The 18,045-nt window shown below is 46.6% G+C and overlaps 1 protein-coding gene across 1 annotated transcript in view; it reads left to right on the top strand.

Moving 5' to 3' along the window:
* The window catches only part of SLC4A5 (solute carrier family 4 member 5), a 61,723-nt gene that overhangs the window by 34,623 nt on the left and 9,055 nt on the right, over nt 1–18,045 (top strand). Inside the window, 8 exon segments of the mRNA XM_081069062.1 lie at nt 2,270–2,328; nt 3,694–3,894; nt 8,706–8,819; nt 10,101–10,262; nt 11,042–11,220; nt 12,527–12,599; nt 16,530–16,598; nt 17,240–17,413. Coding sequence (XP_080925188.1) covers nt 2,270–2,328; nt 3,694–3,894; nt 8,706–8,819; nt 10,101–10,262; nt 11,042–11,220; nt 12,527–12,599; nt 16,530–16,598; nt 17,240–17,413 — 1,031 coding nt within the window.

Consider the following 18,045-nt stretch of genomic DNA (forward strand, 5'->3'; position numbering starts at 1 on the left):
CAGCAGCACCAGGGCCATCTAGGAACTTGTTAGAAATGCATATTCTTGGGCCCCATCCCAGACCTGCTGGATCAGAAAGTCTGGGCTAGGCCCAACTGTATATTAACAGTTCCAGGTGATTCTGACGCAGTCTTAAGTTTCTGTTGAACTATTAATTAGTAATACTGAGCCAGTATTAACCACTAACCCTAGTAAGATTGGATTTTCAGTTTCTTCACAGAAAATAAAAGAACTGAAATGAGGACAAGTTAGTTTTGATTAGAATATGAAAAGGAAAGTTCTGGACATTTAGGAGATTGGGGAGGAGGAACTGACTGAGGAGGGTTTCTTTCCCAGCCCGTGGGCCACTTGCTTATGAATTCCTAGTTTTCCTGCAAAACCCAGTCTGACTATGGCACGCTATCACTCACTGTCAGTCTCCACCATGAGAGCTTGTTTGGGGGCGTTCCTTTTTACATTTAGTCTTGTTTCCATTATAACTGATTTGTATTTTATTTATGGATGCTGCATACACTGACGTGGCTGCTTGCAATCCCAAGTGAGTACCACTTATAAGCACTAGAATTTCAAAATATTTGATACTTGGACACTCTGGAATTTTCCATGTCGAATTTCTTCCTTCTTCATCTTAAAGTCACTATCAGATAAATCCTACAAAGTTCTCGATACAAACGAATGGCTAAGCCTAAGCAAAAGACATAAAAGGGGTGTTTGGTATGACAACCTTGGCAATGGAAAGGCATCTAAGCTCGCCAGGCTCAGGCAGCAGCTGGAAGTCCTCGAGCATTTGCGTGGGTAGCCCTGAGTCTTGCCCGCCTTCTCTGCTCTATTGTTAACAGTGCGTCACGTTCTCTTGGTCAGTGGTGTGAGGAAAGGCAGCAAATGTCCCTAATTTCTAGGAAGTGAAGTTTTCTTCAGAATAATCCTAACAAACTGCTGCTGGTTGGAGAGCTTCCAGGAGTATTCTGACCTAGGTCAAGGCTGAATTCCTTAGCCACTCCCAGCCCAACTGTCCCAGAAGTGGACAACACAGACGGGCGCGGTGATCAGATCCACCAAGATAGAGGACAGCTTGTTGGAGGCTGAAGGAAGCTTCAAGAATAGCCTCTTCGTCCCTCTGGGTTCCTAACCACAGCCAACAGGAGCCATATGGGGCTTGCAGTGCATTTCAGATTTATTGCCAGCACACTGGCTGCCAGGCCTCCTCCCTCCCTCCCCAAACCTCTGCAGAGGAGCTCCCCAGTCGGCCTTCACTTGGAGGAGGAAGGCAAAGAGGACCCGGCCCTGCTCCATCCCTGCAATGCAGGAACAAGAGAGAGGAAAATGGTGGTCCTCCAAGGCCTGCCTTTATAAGGAAGGGCTGTATCCCCTAGGGAGGGGCTCATAGGTCCTCTCAACTCTCCTCATGGCCCCTGATGGGAACCCTCAGACGCTCCGTTAGAGTCAGGGATGCTGAGGCCAGGACCCAGATTTAGTTTTCTTCAGATTGTACTCAGGGGGCAGATTAGAGGAGATAATATCAAAGCCAGTGAGTTCCTAAAAGCCCAGCTGACCTGAAAAGAAAGAAAGAATGAAATCACACATATGAACAGGGCAGGAGAGAAGGGAAATGTGTGTGGAGGGGAACAGGGCAAGAAAAGGCACTCTCTGTGTAGAGCTGGGAGGTGTCTAGGCCCTGGGCCAGCCTACCTGGGGTGAATCATGGCTCCTCCAACTATGTACTGTGTGATCTTGGGCAATGGGCAGGTTACTTAACCTCTCTGGGCCTCAGTTACCTCAGCTTTAAAAATGGGGCAATGTCTTGCGGATTTAGGAACTTAGCAAGCTGTTGTGTGTAAAGGTTTGGCATAGTGCATGGCGTAGAGTAAGTTCTTTGAAACCGGTTAAAAGCACAGACACGTGTCCAGTGGTTGGTAGGGATTCACAAGGCACATAATTCACAACTCGTGTCAGCACTCTGTCTTGGCAGCAGATCCCTTATTTCAGGTTTTGAAGCCAGCCCTTCAGCATCAGGCAGGAGCTGTCTTAGCCTGGCCTAGATGGTCTGTCAGAGCTGTGGCCCGGGCTCCCCTTACCACCTGCCACCTTCCTTGGACAAAGTGAGGAGAGTGAAGAGGGTTTGATGAGCAGTCCTCACAGTAGGAAGCCATTCCTTGGCTCTAAGGAACTGGAGGGAGATGGGAAAGGGTGGGGGCCCAGGAGGGGGGTGTTCACAGGCTCCATGCCCAGCAGCTGCTGACCCTTCCCCATGTCCTGTGTTCATCCACAGCAAATACAACTGGGTTCAATGCTTCAGCCCTGCTGCCACCAAACACCAACACTTCTCTGGTAAGTCCTTTCCTCTTACGTCAGACATTTGAGAGCTTTCGTTTGTGGGCAGAGTGAGAAAAGTTGAGAAAATGAGACCATCTTATGGCAACCCAGGCTGGCAGTCAGCGCCAGCTGCCCATCAGGTCACCTGTGGAGCTTTGTCAACGCACGTTTTTATTTTACGTATGTGCTGTCAAAATCCCATTTTACAACATGCGTCACTCCATTAGATCTCTGTGCATGAATATCACACACACACACACACACACACACACACACACGAAGAGGAGGTAGATGTGAGGAATGGTACGTAGGGCTGCACAAACAATGCTGTCAGCAAAGTTTCCCATCCATCTTTCTACCTTCCTTGTTTTTCTACCGAAGACTCCCCCAATTCTCACCCAACAATGCCCCTCCCCAACCCCAGAAAGTTTATTCATGCTCCCCACTCATTGAATCTGGTCTGTTCTTTGTGCTCCTGAGTCCCCTGGCCCCCAGCTCTGGTCTGCCTTTCCAATAATAATGAGTGGTGGCCCTCAGGAGCCGGCACCCAGCCTAAGTGGCTCCAACGGTGGCAAGTCCAAAACCAGGTGAAGGTGAAGGGTAGCGCCTGGTAGGCCCTGGGGGAGATTCTGGGACCTCGCATGTCCCCAGGGTTGCTCCTGCTGACTACTCGGCTGGCAATTTAACATAAGATTTTTTCAAATATCTGATTTTGAGGAAGAATGGATTCAGTCAGCACCTATGTCTGAATACTTGCGGGCTAAAAAGACATCTAAGAAACAGACGTGGCCCTGACCTCAAACTTGCTTGTAATAAGCCTGTGGAGACAAACCTGATAAGTAATGAACAGCACAAGCAGAGTGTGCCATGTGTCAAATATGGCCAAATGTGTGCCCTGGATTGTAGGCTTCTGGGACACCAAAAGGGGAATAACTGACCCAACAAGGGTCTAACAAAAATGAAGTGTGAGCCCAAATATGTGAAGGGGTGTACACAGGGGAAGGAAAGGGGAGAGTAAATTTGCGACTCTCCAGGAGGGAGGTGCTGACAGGACCCATGGCTGATTGACTGAGTGGGGAGCCCGGCCCACTGAAGGAGAGGGCATCCCGCCCTCTGCGCTTTTCCTCTGCGCTAACAACACAGCAGTGCATCCCAAAATTCCACTAAGAGACACCTGTCAGCTCCTGATTTCCCCAGGGAGCCTCCTGTTGTTCATTCCTTACCCCGTCCCCAGGAGCCTCATTCTGTTGCTGGGTACCATGGGGCAGGAGGACTGGGGCCCCTTGGGGAGCAGGAAGGGCTGCCTGAGGACTGCGGGGGAGGAATCGCTGACCCACCAGGAAGGCCCTTACCCTTTGTCTCCTGTGCTTGGTCTCCAAGTACAACCCCCTTAACCTCACAGAGCTGGACTGGTCCCTGCTGAGCAAGAAGGAGTGTCTGAACTATGGTGGGCGCCTACTGGGGAATTCCTGCCAGTTCATCCCAGATCTGGCACTCATGTCCTTCATCCTTTTCTTCGGGACATACTCCATGACCTTGACCCTGAAAAAGTTCAAATTCAGCCGCTATTTCCCTACCAAGGTAAGCTCACCCTGCAGTTAAGAGGGGACTTATAGTAAGACCACTCACAAGACCTCCCTGAGAGGATTCTGACACACTCCCAGGATGGATGCCACAATCAGCACTCACTTACTAAGGTTTTTCAAATTAAGAGCACAGACATGGAATCAAAGAGAACTGGGTTCCCTTGCTCTCAAGTACCCTTGACGACACTTGGTTTTGTCATACTTTTATCTTTAGTCTTTCTGTGTTTTTATAATTTCCATTTCCCTGATGACTAATGAAGTTCAAATTTTTATCATGTGTTTATTGGGCATATGGCCATTTGACTTTTTTCTTGGAAGTGCCTATTTAAATCTCACACGTTTTCTATTGGGTTGTCTGACTTTTTTTTTTCTGATTTGCAAGAGTTCTTTACGTATTTTGGATAGAAACCTTTTTATGATCATATGTGTTGCCAGTATCTTCTCCCAGTCTGTGGGATTGGCCTTTTTTTTTCTTAATGGTATCTTTTGATTAACAGAAATTCTTAGTTTTACTGTAAAAAATATATCAAAATTTCCTCAAGGAAAATATTGGAGGAGTTATTCTTCTATGGTATCTTCTACAAGTTTCATAGTTTTTCTTTTATGTTAGATCTACAATCTATCAGGACTGCTTTTGACATTATAGTATGAGATAATATTTGTTTTTTGATATAGAGAGCCAGTTGTTTCAAAACTTTTTAAAAAAGATTGTTCTTTCCCCCACTGCTCTGCAATGCTTCCATTGCCACATGTTAAATGTTCACACACAGTGGGGTCCATTTCTAGGTTCTTTATTCTGTTTCACTAGTTTATTTGTATGTCAATATCACAGCCATCATTTCTATGGCTTATAATTAGTCTATGTATCTTACAGACCAACCTCTCCCTCCTTGGCCTTCTTTTTCACTAATGCCTTGGCTTTTTGCATTTCCACATAGGTTTTAGAATTATCTTAAATTTCACCAAAATGAAAAGCTTGTTGGAATTTTGATAAGATTACATGTGGGGGGGAACTGACACCCTTCAAATTTTGAGTCTTCTGAACCATGGTCTGCCTCACCATGTACTAAGGTCTTCTTTCTCTCCATAATGTATTGTTTATAGGTTTTGGTCTTAAGGTTTTGCACATTTTTTATTAGATTTATTCCTAGGTATTTGGTTTCTTAATGCTATTATAAATTCTAACTATGTTTTAATTTTATTTTCTGTTCTGTGGCCAGAATAAGACATTAATTAATCAAAACAGCCCTTGAAAATGTGAGCAATAGCTGTACCATGGGGATGAGCACTCAGAATTTTTTTTTTTAAAGATTTTATTGGTGAAGGGGAACAGGACTTTATTGGGGAACAGTGTGTACCTCCAGGACTTTTTTCCAAGTCAAGTTGTTGTCCTTTCAGTCTTAGTTGTGGAGGGCGCAGCTCAGCTCCAGGTCCAGTTGCTGTTTTCTAGTTGCAGAGGGCGCATCCCATCATCCCTTGCAGGAGTTGAACCAGCAACCTTGTGGTTGAGAGCCCACTGGCCCATGTGGGAATCGAACTGGCAGCCTTAGGAGTTAGGAGCATGGAGCTCTAACTGCCTGAGCCACCGGGCCGGCCCTAGAAGAATTTTTTAGCAACTTTCTGCCACCATAAAACCCACGGGTATTCTCCTCAAGCCACCTCCAATAAATATTACTGCTACCATTAATACTACTAATAATGATAAAAATCTTTGATATGAATAATTGGATATCCCCCCAATATTTTATAAAAATTAAATACAAACTCTTTTTAGGAAGCTTTGCAATCTATAAACTGAGTAAAAAATAGTGTGCTTGCATCAAGACAAATTCTCTCCCTTCATCCCTATTTCCAACCAGATCATTTCCCTAAGTCACCTCTTACCTAAAAAATATAGAGCAGTGACTGCATCTGAGAATGTCTGTTTCTTGAAGCACAAAATATTAATATAATTCATGTAGCATGAAATTCTTGACCATCTCCTCCCCCCCCCCCAAATTACTTACAAATTGCTCTGTTACATCCTGGAATTTAGTATTGCAGAGAAGAATGAGACCACACTATTTTATACCCATCAGATTGGTAAAAACAGAAAGGGTTTGGGATACCAAGTGTTGAAGATGAAAAGCGGTTAGTGGGAGTATAAACAGGTACACCCAGTTTAGAGAGCAGTTGGCACTCTCTGATAGAGCTTAAGGTGGATACGATCTTCATTCTGGCACTTCCACTCCCAGGTATACTCGTACACCCCAGAAAAACTCTCACACGTGTACAAGGATGTTCACAGAAACATTGATTCTAAGAGGAAAACAATGAAAATAATCTAAATGCATCTATCAACAGGAGAATAAAGAAATACATGAAAAACAACCATACAAACTAGGCTGCAATGCAGACACAGACTAGAGCTATCTCTCTCCACAAGGAAAACTATCACAAACATTATGTTGAACAAATAAAGTAAATTGCTGCTTATAAAGAAGATTACAGATAATTTGATACCATTTATATAATATTTTCAACGATGTAAAACAATATCATATTTCACTTAGGGTTATGTACATATTTAGTAAAAGTGTAAAGATGGGAATAATAAACTCCAAGTTCAGACCAGGGGGTCTCTAGAGAGCAGGGACAGTGATGCCACTGTACAATAGAAGAGTCATCAACTGAACGGGCACATTGCTATTTCTTTAGGTGGAAGGAACTTCACAGCTGTTTATTATATCCCTCTTTGTGCTAGGTTGGACCATGTGAAATTGCCTACAATGAGTCCTCACTTAACGTCATAGATAAGTTCTTGGAAACTGCGACTTGAAGCAAAACTACTTTTAACAATATCAGCTTCACCACAAGCTAATTGGTAGAAACAAAAGTTAAGTTCCTACAGCAAGCATATTTCTGGTTGCAAAAACATCACCAAATTTCTAAATAAAGAAACAAAACACTTATAATACTACACATTGAAATAAATGTGCACTATATATACATTTAAGACCGATTAATAAAAGCAAGTAAGGTAATTCTTTTCCAAGGGGCTTATTCCATTTCAGGGTGGCAGGTGGCAGGAGCTGATCCTTGCAACTCAGGGTGCCAGGTGGAACCCACCCTGGACAGGCCCCCTTCCATCTCAGGCCCCTCACACACACCCACACTCCCTCAGACGGGGACAATGCAGACACGCCAGTTCACCTCACATGCACATCTTTGGGGTGTGGGAGGAAACCGGAGTCCCTGGAGAAAACCCAGGCAGACATGGGGAGAACATCCTAACTCCACACAGACAGTGGCCCTGGCCAGGAATCGATGTTGTTTGTCATCAACATTATAACAAAACAACCTTGAACGAAATGACGTTATTTGAGGATGTGTTGTGTATTTGATGGTTTTGACCTACAAAAAAATGACAAATTCATATGGGTTAACCTACTCATGTTTTGGTCTGGATGCTGGGAATATTGTAGGAGAGCCAATTATAAACCTGGCACACTGCTTGGTTCTGTAGTGACCAGTGTTTTAAATGATCATAATAAGATAAAGCTGTTATTGATTTTCAACTTTTAGAATCCACTTATAGATAAAACCCAAAAGACATGTTTACAGAAGAGAATGTAAAGATCAAAGTGGAGCAACCACAGAATGGAAGGGGTTGGGGGAGGAGAAAGGCGATGGGAAGGAAGCTACAGCCAGCCTAGCCTCCCATCATGGACACTGACAGATCCCGGCAAAAGCTAGTGGAAAGAGAGGTTTGATTATAGAACTTGAAAGTGCAAAGGAAACCCATAGCAGGATTATGATAATAACCCTCAGAGATTGGGAAAGAGGAAAGCAGGGATAGTGCGAGTAAGCTAAATCCTCATCAATAGATAATGCCTTAAATTCGTAAATCAAAATATAAAAGTATAATATATTCATTAATGAATGGAGGAAACCACTAGAACAACTGAAGTCAAGTAGACATATGGGAGTATCCAGAAAGGGGGCTGGACTGAGAAAAGGTGAAGTGGGGGGACTTTGCTTTCTATACTATATGTGTTTTTAGATGTTATTCTAATACCAGTTTGAAAGTAAGAGGTACAGGGAGCGAATTCATTGTGCCTTAACCTGCCCCTGCCCTTCCTGATTTCTTTCCCTGTTGTTCTCTGGAAACTGCTGTCTCTAAAGAGACAGAGAAAAGGTGGCAGGGTAGCCAGTGGTGTGGAAGGCCAATGGTGTGGACGACAGAGAGGAAGGTGAACTCCAGAGCCTGGCCTAGGATGGGCCTCCTGAAACAGGGGAGCAAGAGGCGAAGGACTCTTGGTAAACAGGAGGTCTGAGAGTAGCCAGGGGTCCCCAGGAGAGTTGGGGGCTTCCCCCCACCCAGCTTGGGTGGCAGTGCAACAATCTGTCACACATTTCTAGGAGCTGAGATTTCCTTCAGAGTTCAGCCCTTGCCCTCACCACCCCTGATGGGTGACTTAGTTCAGTTGGTCATACCAGAAAATATCATCAGTGATGGCTGCCATGACACATGGCCTGTAACAATTCCCACTTTGACTAATGCAATCCCTTGGAATGCATCATAGCTCATTTATGCCTATGAGGTACGTGCTATCATTATCTCCATTTTACAGATGAGAAAAGTGAGGCTCCAAGAGATGACATGCTTCTCCGAGATCACACAGCCGGCAGGGGCAGAGTGGGGATGTGAGCCGAGGTCGGCTGACTTCAAAGCTTAAGCTCTTACCCGTTCTCCTCTTTGCTGCCTGAGGACAGGTCCGCCTGCAGTCGGGCAGGAGTTTTGCTCACTTGCTCATCTTTCTGCAGGTCCGGGCCCTGATAGCTGACTTTTCCATTGTCTTCTCCATCCTGCTGTTCTGTGGAATCGATGCCTGTTTCGGGCTGGAAACCCCCAAACTGCACGTGCCCAGTGTCATCAAGGTTTGCTCGGGACACTAGCTTGCCTGCCCACCAGCTGCAGATCCTTTCCCCTCTGAAATGATCACTTTCACACACCCTCAGCCAAGTGACCATGTGGGTGGGTTCTCTGTGCCCGCTCCACCCTTCCTGTGTAAAACAGCCTTCCAAGGGGCTGTCCTTTGAGGTGGTGTGTTGGGGACATATTCACAGTGAAATCCCACTGTGTAGCCACGGGGTGGGGATAATGCTGGAATTTAGCTGAAGCCCCTTGATTTCCACTTGAGGGTCTACAATTCCCTGGTTCCTGGCAGTCTACAAGCTGGGCCACCTGGGATTTGTTGAAAATGATCCCCGTAGAACAGTGATTCTCAAAGTGTGGTCCCCAGACCAGTATCACACCATCACCTGGGAACTTGTTAGAAATGCAGATTCCCAGCTCCAGCCCAGACCTGTGGAACCAGAAGCACCACGTGGGTGTGGAGGCCAGTGCTCTGCTTAACAAGGGGGCCTGGGGCCTGCTTACGTTTGAGAACCACTGCTTCACAAATTCCCCATTAGTCCAGACTTGGTGCCATTTGCTTGTACCTAGGCTTCAGCTGTGCTCCCTCACAAGGAGCACCCCCATCTCCACTGGGCTGGGAGGTACAGGTTCTAGAACTCGTCCTCCCTGCCTTTTGAGGGCTTGACTTTCCAAGTATTACTTCAGGGTTCTCCTAAGGAGCTTAAACACATCTCATAAAGCTGGTGTTGGCCTTGAAAATTAAAGTACCTCATTCTCTTAAAAAACAAAAACAAAAGCTGACCTTCAGCCCAACTCCTGCACAGATGGTCCTTTATCCTTAATATGCAAGGCTGAATTGATGTTCGGTATTTACAAACAATTCTAAATGCTCCCCAGACAGGTGACAGGGGAGAGACAGCAGCATCAGGCACTGGGCCCATCAAATTCTTTATTCTTGCCTCTTGGGCCTCATTTCTGCTTCTTGTTAGTTTGCAATTATGGAGTGACCGCAAGCTTTCCTTCAAACGCCCTCGGACTGCACCACCCTGTTTCCCAGGCGATCCCAGGCGGCTGCCACAAATGATCTCAGTTCTGCAGACACTGCACCCTGGCCAAGTCTGTCTGCCTTGGGTCTCTTTGTTCTAAAGTTGCAGGCGCCAATGTCTTTAAGGGAAAGGATTGCATTTGAAAAGTACCCCAGTTGCGGGAAAGGCAGGAAGGTGGGGAGAGTGGGGCCCTGGGCAGCAAGTGCATTGGGATAAGGGAGAGAGGAAAGGGCCCTCTCCGTTTGCTCCATGCAGCCCACGCGGCCAGACAGAGGCTGGTTTGTGGCCCCCTTCGGGAAGAACCCATGGTGGGTGTACCTGGCAAGCATCCTGCCCGCCCTGCTGGTGACCATCCTGATCTTCATGGACCAGCAGATCACAGCCGTTATCGTCAACAGGAAGGAAAACAAGCTGAAGGTAAGGCTGGTGCTCAGAGCAGAAGCACTACCTCTTTCCTCCCACAATTCAGAAGGAACAAAGAAGGGAGATGGTACGTCTATCAAAATTTGGGGCCATTTGTGAAGCAAAATATGAGTCCAGAGGACTGGATTTCTGGTGTGTGTGTGGAAATGTGACTTCCAGTTGCAGTAAGGCCACCAGGGCCAGGGTGACTTGATCCACGGACCAGGACCAAGCCCAGGGTGAGCCACTGGGCATCTTGTTACTTCTAAAGAGACCCTCCAGCTCTGTACCTCCTGACAGTGACCTTGGGAGTCTGAGCAGATCCAGAACCACGAGGCACAGGCATCCTTAGCCCTCCTGGTCTCTGCAGCTCCCCACCCTGCCTCTGAGGCTGGGCATTCGGGCTACCCTCTCCCCCATCCCATTCTGGAAGCCTCGAGGCTTGCTCTAGGGCCTGCCCCAGCCAAGTCCCTCATTCAGGAACTGCAGATATATTGTGGCCACTGGTAGCGTCCTTCTTCCCAAGGACCCAAGCCCAGGGCCTCTCCAAGCCTGAACACCCCTCTCCCTCACCTGTGTTTCTACCCTGGCTCACCAAGCCCTGGGGTTGGTGAGGCCTGAGCACCTCAGGGTGATGGCCCCTCAGAGTACTCTCTAGAAGGCCAAGGGGAGCCCTTGAACCATGTTCCACAAAATGGCTGCTTTGGGGAAGATTTCTGCGTAACCTACCCCACCCCAATATATGGTCAGCAACAGGCTTCTAGACAGCTTCTCCTCTCCTGCCGCCCCTGCAGAAGGCTGCTGGCTACCACCTGGACCTGTTCTGGGTGGGCATCCTTCTGGCCCTGTGCTCCTGCATGGGGCTCCCCTGGTACGTGGCCGCCACGGTCATCTCCATCGCCCACATCGACAGCCTCAAGATGGAAACGGAGACCAGCGCCCCTGGGGAGCAACCCCAGTTCCTGGGGGTCAGGTAGGTCGGGATCCGGGCCTGGGGTCCACCTGAGCAGGAGTGGTCAGGTTGAGGGAGGGGAAGCAGGTTTTCTTACCTTCAAGGTGTTTGGGTGAAAGGGCCCCTGCTCTGACAGCCCAGGAACCACATGGGTAGGAGGAATATTCCGGAAGTGAGGGAGGAGGGAGGTGAAAATGCAGTTCTAAGTGGTGCTTTTTTCCTAAAAGGTTCCAAATAGGACACCACCTTTGCCCATAAGCACGCTCTCGCCTCTCACCTACACAGGCCACTCAGGAGCCCCACATGCCACTTCTGACCTGCCCCTTTGTGTCCTCTTCAAGAAGCTCTGCGGCGACTGTCCCCCAAAGCCCTCCTGTGGCTTTCGGTCCTGCTCAATCTCCATTTCTCCAGAAAGCCTTTCAAGATCACTCCCACCCCCGGAGTGTGGCCCATGGCCTGTCACCTCTGTTCCCTCACTTGCCCCTCCTCTCACACCCACGTCAGGTCCCTGACCTGTTTCAGACAGAGAAGCACATCTTCCACCCTTTAGGGGGTCCGAGATGAGCCCATACCAGGCCTGGCATTCTCAGAAGTGGTTGTCCTAAGAGCTTCTCCCCACTGCCTCAGGAGACCTGGGCTGCCCAGCTGCCCCAGGCGAGACTTGTCTGGTCAGGGCAGGGTCCCCTCCCAGACCCCTGAGCCCCAGATGGCTTTGTCCTTGAGCAGTCTGTCCTAGAGCCCCCAGCTCTTCCCACCTGCTTGCATTGTGTCTGGGCCTGGGCATGAAGGAAAACACACCTGCTCTCCCACGCCTCAGACCTACTCTGCCAACAGCCAGGCCCCCTTCCAAATCCTCATTAGTCGTGTCCTACAAACATGGGAGCTTATTATAATCAAAGGGCAGAGATAATAAGCACTTTATATCCCATTTCACACTCACAACAGCCCACTCTCCAAGTAGGTGCCATTATCTCTCTTCTACTGGGGTGAAGACATTTAGGGCCTTGCCTGGTGCTACACAACTAGTAAGTGGCAGAGCCACCCCCAAGTTGGTCTGGCTCAAGCACCCCTGCTATTAGCCCCTGCCCTGGACAACCTCCCAAACACCCCTACAAAACTCCTTCACCTCTGTTGGGGCTCCCTCTCTCCCATGTGCCGGTCAGCTGAGCCTCTGGCGACCGGCTTTCTCTCTGGAGTCGGGGAGAAAGGCAGAGGCTAGGGCCTCGGACAAGCCTTTAGGTGCCCACAGAGGGCCGGAGGCTGGAGTGGTCCTGGAGCATCTCGTAATGCCCCCGACTGTCCCCCTGACTGTGCTCCTTTCTGCCAGGGAACAGAGAGTGACGGGCACTATCGTCTTCGTCCTGACAGGGATCTCCGTCTTCCTGGCTCCTGTCCTGAAGGTGAGACTTGGTACCAGCCCCCAGGTCCCCAGGTCCCCATCTACCTGAGAAAGCCCTGGCCCGATACCTCAGAGGTGGGGACAGGCTCTCCACATGGCCCCTAAAAAGGCAGAATCCTATTAGGCTAAAGAGATGTTTCATTATCATCATTGTTTTTTGGAATATTGCATTGTTTATTATCAACAGCAGGCAGTCCTTACTGCTCTTTCCACCCCTCCCAGGGTCCACTTTCACCTTTCTGGGAAACACTTACCTCAGAAAGTTCTGCCAAGCTCCATCTTTGCTTAGATCAGGAGCTCCCTGAACTGGTGATTCCACCTTGGTGTGTTTATGGCTCACGAGAGGCCTCCTGGCTCACCCGTTTTCTGAAGTTTAAAACTTGCAGCAGGGAAGTCGCACGCATCCGTGCTAGTATGCGTTCTGGGGGCCTGTTTTCTGCTTGTCTGTGTGGCATGTCTTAGGCACATAAGTGACTTTTCTCCACTGTCTGAAGCTCCTCTTGCTTGTGTCCCTACAAAAGCTGGAAGAGGCGAAATGAAATGGGAGTACCTTAGGAGCGTGTGTCCCCAGAAAGGTCTCTCTCTGCTCAGGTTTCTGCCTCTCTCCATTCCAGTCACTCACGTGTTGTATTTGTTTGCTGCCATAACAAAATACATACCACAGACTGTGGCTTCAACAACAGACACATTCACAGATCTGGAGGCTAGAAATCCAAGACCAGAGTGTTGGCAGTTTTGCTTTCTTCTGAGGCCTCTCTCTTTGGCTTGTGTATGGCTCCCTTCTTCGTGTCCTCATGGGCTTTGCTCTGTGTTGGCACATGTGTGTCCTAACACTTCTTCTTCTAAGGACACCAGTCATATTGAATTAGGGCCCTCCCGCGTGACCTCATTTGACCTTAATTCCCTCTTTTATAGACCCTGTCTCCAAAGTCAATCACATTCTGAGGTACAGAGGGTTAGGACTTCAACATATGAATTTGGGGAGCCAAAATTCAGCCCATAACACCCATCAATGGCCCCTTTTTCATAACCAATGCCTACAAAGGCTTTCTTCCTTTTTTTGAATTAATCTTAGTTGGAGTTGCCCCAGTCTTTTGCAGATATTTTCTCCCTTTGAATATCTCAAAACAACTCATTCAGGGATGACCTCGTGAAAAACAAAGACTGAAGAACCATGGTGTTAATTGATTCATTTACAATGGAAAATATTTCTAGCTTGAGAACTGGTGCTGGGCACACCCACACAGTAGGTTTGAGGCTAGATATTTTTTAAAGGATATTTCAATTGTGCAGAAAACAGATCACGCATAGGTGGGCAGACATTTTGTTTATTTAAAAGTGTATTTTAAACGGCCAGAGAATATTTAATTTTGTGGAGAGGGTTACAAAGAATCATTGTGCAGGTCAATCCTGACAGTGTTTAACAGAAATCATTTGCATAAAAAAGCTGAAATCTAAGAACATCCTACTTTAGGGGCCCAAAGCTGCAGGAAATACTGAGAGAGAGCTCAGGCAATCCCAGGCATGCCCTGGCTATTGGGTATGTTCGGGGATTTAGTTTTTTAACATTAGCTCTTATTAGTATCTGAATAGAACACAAAGCCGTTAGAAAATTCTGCTGCAGTTTTCCTCCTTTAGTTCCATTGACAATGTGTTCAATTATCTTATGGGTGCATTTATTATAAGCATACATTTTCTAGGCTTTTGTACTCATATGCTTGACATGTCTGATTTTAGTAAACTTTTGTTTGGGCACTAATATTGTCTATTTTCTGAATTTAAATAGTATGCCCACAGAGTATACTTAAATAAAATAATCAAAATGAAAATAGTTCTGTGACTCAGATTTGACATTGCCAAAGGCTTCGAGGGTCATCCTTTAAATGATATGTGGTCACATTGCTCATTTTCGGATGATATGTAATAGTTTTCTATTTTAAGCAGTAATGGAAACTTTTTTCTGCTGTACTTCTTGGCTCAAATGTTTGTAACTTTCCCAAGTTGTGGATTGTATTTCTGCATTAATTTATGTGCCTTATAAAAATAAATGGACTCTCTTAATAGGGTAAGACGTCATATATGGGGAGATGTTAATTATTACTCTTACCATCTTAGAAAACTTTCCATGGGTCCACATAGCTCCAAATGCTCTGATACTGTTTTTGCATTTAATCACAAAAGGATTTGAAAAATCCTGCCCATGTTCTTTTACAATAAGAGTGGAAAAAATATAATATTTTAGTTAATTGGTGAATTAATCTGTTCCACAAACTTAAAAATAATCTGGAGCCTTTTACTAGAAATAAATGATAGAGATTTATTCAAGGATTTGGAGTCTGTAATATGGGAACACAGCTAGGCAAAAACCCAGACGTGTTCCAAAGAAGAAAGTAAGGTAAAAAGTTCTTATTGTAAAAAGTACATTCTTGAGATTAATCAGTCCCGCATTCTTAGCCTTAGGATTGTTCCAGGATGGTTATCAATCAGATGTCAGGCAGTCAGGATGATGGATGCCAGGTGGTCCAGAGATGGGTGTCAGGAGGTCTGGTCACATACAGTGGTCTGGATAATGGATGTCAGGTGGATGTATGCATGAGTTTTTCAGGGGGTAATTATAGGGCTACCTGGAGGTCCAGATGTATATCCAGGCATTGACGCAGGACCTGAAAGTTCAAAAAAAAGTTTAAATTCCATGCTAGTTAGAACAAGAATGAAGTCTTTCCTCATACCTCAACTTTCATAATGTTAATTATTTTAGCAGCTTGGTTAAAATGACTCCATTTCTCCCCCATCTTCACTCTTTCCTCAATCTATTTGGTAAATTTTACAGCAGAGAAGACCCATATAGATTTCTTGATCATAAGATTTACGATTCTGATTTAAATACTAGATTGATTTTAGGTCAAGGAAGAGATATTTGGTATAGCCACTTCAAGAAAAATATAACTTAATACAAATCTGACATCTTAGATTTAATTGCAGCATTTATTTCCAATCAAGAACATTTTCTATAAAGTTTGTTCAACTTTTTGCAAAAGTAAGTTTGCTCAAATTAGGCATAGCTGAGTACTAGACTCAGAGAACTTGCACTGGAGAGCTGTTTACCTAAGACCATGCTTTAGTTGAAATCTTTAATTCTTGTTTATGTAGCCAACAGAGGAGCGGTCCCCCTGATGCTACAAATTTTAGAGCAAATTGGATCCTAGTGACTAGTGTTTCTATTAATGTTTCTATATCAGTTACTAACTATACCTGTCTTTGTACCAATTCCCCCAGTGGAGTTCTGTTCTAAGGCTTCTTAAATTTTAATGTATATAAAATCACCTGAATCTTGTTAAAGATACTGACTCAGTAGGTTTGGGTGGGACCCCAAATTCTGCATTTTCAATAAACTCACAGGGCCAAAGATGACACTTTGAGCAGCAAGGAATGAAATCTCTCTCTCTCTCTCAGGATGGTTGTACTAATTTAGACACAGTGACATTTATTGTTAGAGAATCAGTGGTAATCTTCAGTCCTTCTATGGCCCATTTGCAAACCTTTGGTTATTTTGCCAGATGACGGCACTGGGGGTGAAGTGGCCACGCAACTGATGGGCAGCATTAATGACGTTCACAGTCAGCTCTGCAGATTCCCAGTCTGTCCCAAACCCTGAAGTTTTGTTTTGGGGCTTCTTCAGGGCCCCAAGTGGGGGACCAGGTGGGAGAGCAGCTGCGCCCTGCGCTAACTACCCCAGCTTATGAAGATGGCAGGAGAGCCCCAGGGACCCTCTCCCTCTCCACGGACACTTTGGCTCCAGATCTGCTCTGAGACCCTCAATTCCTCCAAACATCCAGTTCCTTTGCTGCTTGGGTACAGCAGAGGCAGGCCAGGCTGACACTGTCATACAGAACAAGGTGGCCAAGAGTTTTGCTTCCCTCTCTTATTTCAGTACATCCCCATGCCCGTGCTCTATGGAGTCTTCCTCTACATGGGCGTGGCCTCCCTGAATGGCATCCAGGTAAGGCTTTTCCTTCCTCAAGCTGATGAGATGGAGTCAGCCCTCCAAATCTGCTTCCGGGTCATCAAGACCCCACGTGCTGCCTTTCCCAGTTCGATGGAAGAGTAATGACACTGCCATTTAGTATGTGCCAAGTAAACTAACTCTATCAGGCACTTTATGGGTGTTATGTAATTAAATCTGTATAAGTAGGTCCTCTGATACCTATTGTATAGATGAGGAAACTGAGGCTCAGAATTCAAAGCCCAGATCAGGCTGACTCCAGCAAGCATTTAGCTACATCTCTCTTTTCTCTAAGGCAACTCTGGCAGAAGAAAATATTTTGTTTTGTTCTTTATTTACCATGATACACTGGCATGTCTCGGATTGTTTGTGTGCCAATTAAGTTGCATTTTCCTTGACTGTGGATATTGTTCACTTGCGGCCAGTTTTAGCCTCACCGAGGGCTCAAGCCCCCTCCCCTAAGATCTCACTATATGTCCTCCTATCCCTCCAGTCTCCTTCCTGTACATCCTTATGGCCTGACCAGGGGCTCCCCTCTATGAGAACCCATCGCAGCACCCCTTCCCCGCCATCCCAAGCCCCCAGCAGGGCCACCTGGGTCCCCATGGCCTGGCTGAGACTCGAGCTGTCCTTGCCAGTTCTGGGAACGCTGCAAGCTCTTCCTGATGCCAGCCAAGCACCAGCCGGACCATGCCTTCCTGCGGCACGTGCCCCTGCGCCGGATTCACCTCTTCACCCTCGTGCAGATACTCTGCCTGGCGGTGCTCTGGATCCTTAAGTCCACCATGGCTGCCATCATCTTCCCTGTCATGGTAAGGTGGGGCCGGCTTCCCTCTCCTGCTCCATGGACTCATCCTGGGCAGATGTCCAAGGGGAGGTCCATCCTCGCTTTGCCTCTTGATGGCCTGACTCTCTCAGAGTCACAGAGGCAGGGACAGAACAAGACTGGGGTTGTGAGTCCAAACTAGATGGGGCAGAGGAAATGGAGAAGAGGGAAGGAGGAGAAGGTCTGTGTGGTGGGCAGAACTTGCAGAAACAGCTCAGCACTCCCAGCTCTACCCAGCTAAGGTGGGGCAGCTCAGGGAGAATACAGAAGCCACTCACCCCCCTCCCACACACGCACTCTGGGGTAGGATGGAGAAGCTGGGCAAATGCAACAAGGAGACTGAGGTCCCCACTGCTGAAATTCAGACCGAGTGCAGAAGTCGATCTGTGTTCAATATAAATCCTTTCACCACTCAAACTAACTGAATTTGAAAGGATAAATGAGGAGGGGGAGAACTAAAATCAGAGATCGAGAACTTCAAAGTCCAATGTCGTTAATATAATGTTTGGTGAAGCTGAGGGAAGTACATGAGAGTTCTTTGACTATTCTTGCAAATTTTATGTAAATGTAAAAGTATTCCAAAATAAAAAGTGAAAAGAAGAAAAAAACCGACAATAG

This window comes from Rhinolophus hipposideros (genome assembly GCF_964194185.1).
Source record: "Rhinolophus hipposideros genome assembly, chromosome: 12".
NCBI classification, from domain to species: Eukaryota; Metazoa; Chordata; class Mammalia; order Chiroptera; family Rhinolophidae; genus Rhinolophus; species Rhinolophus hipposideros.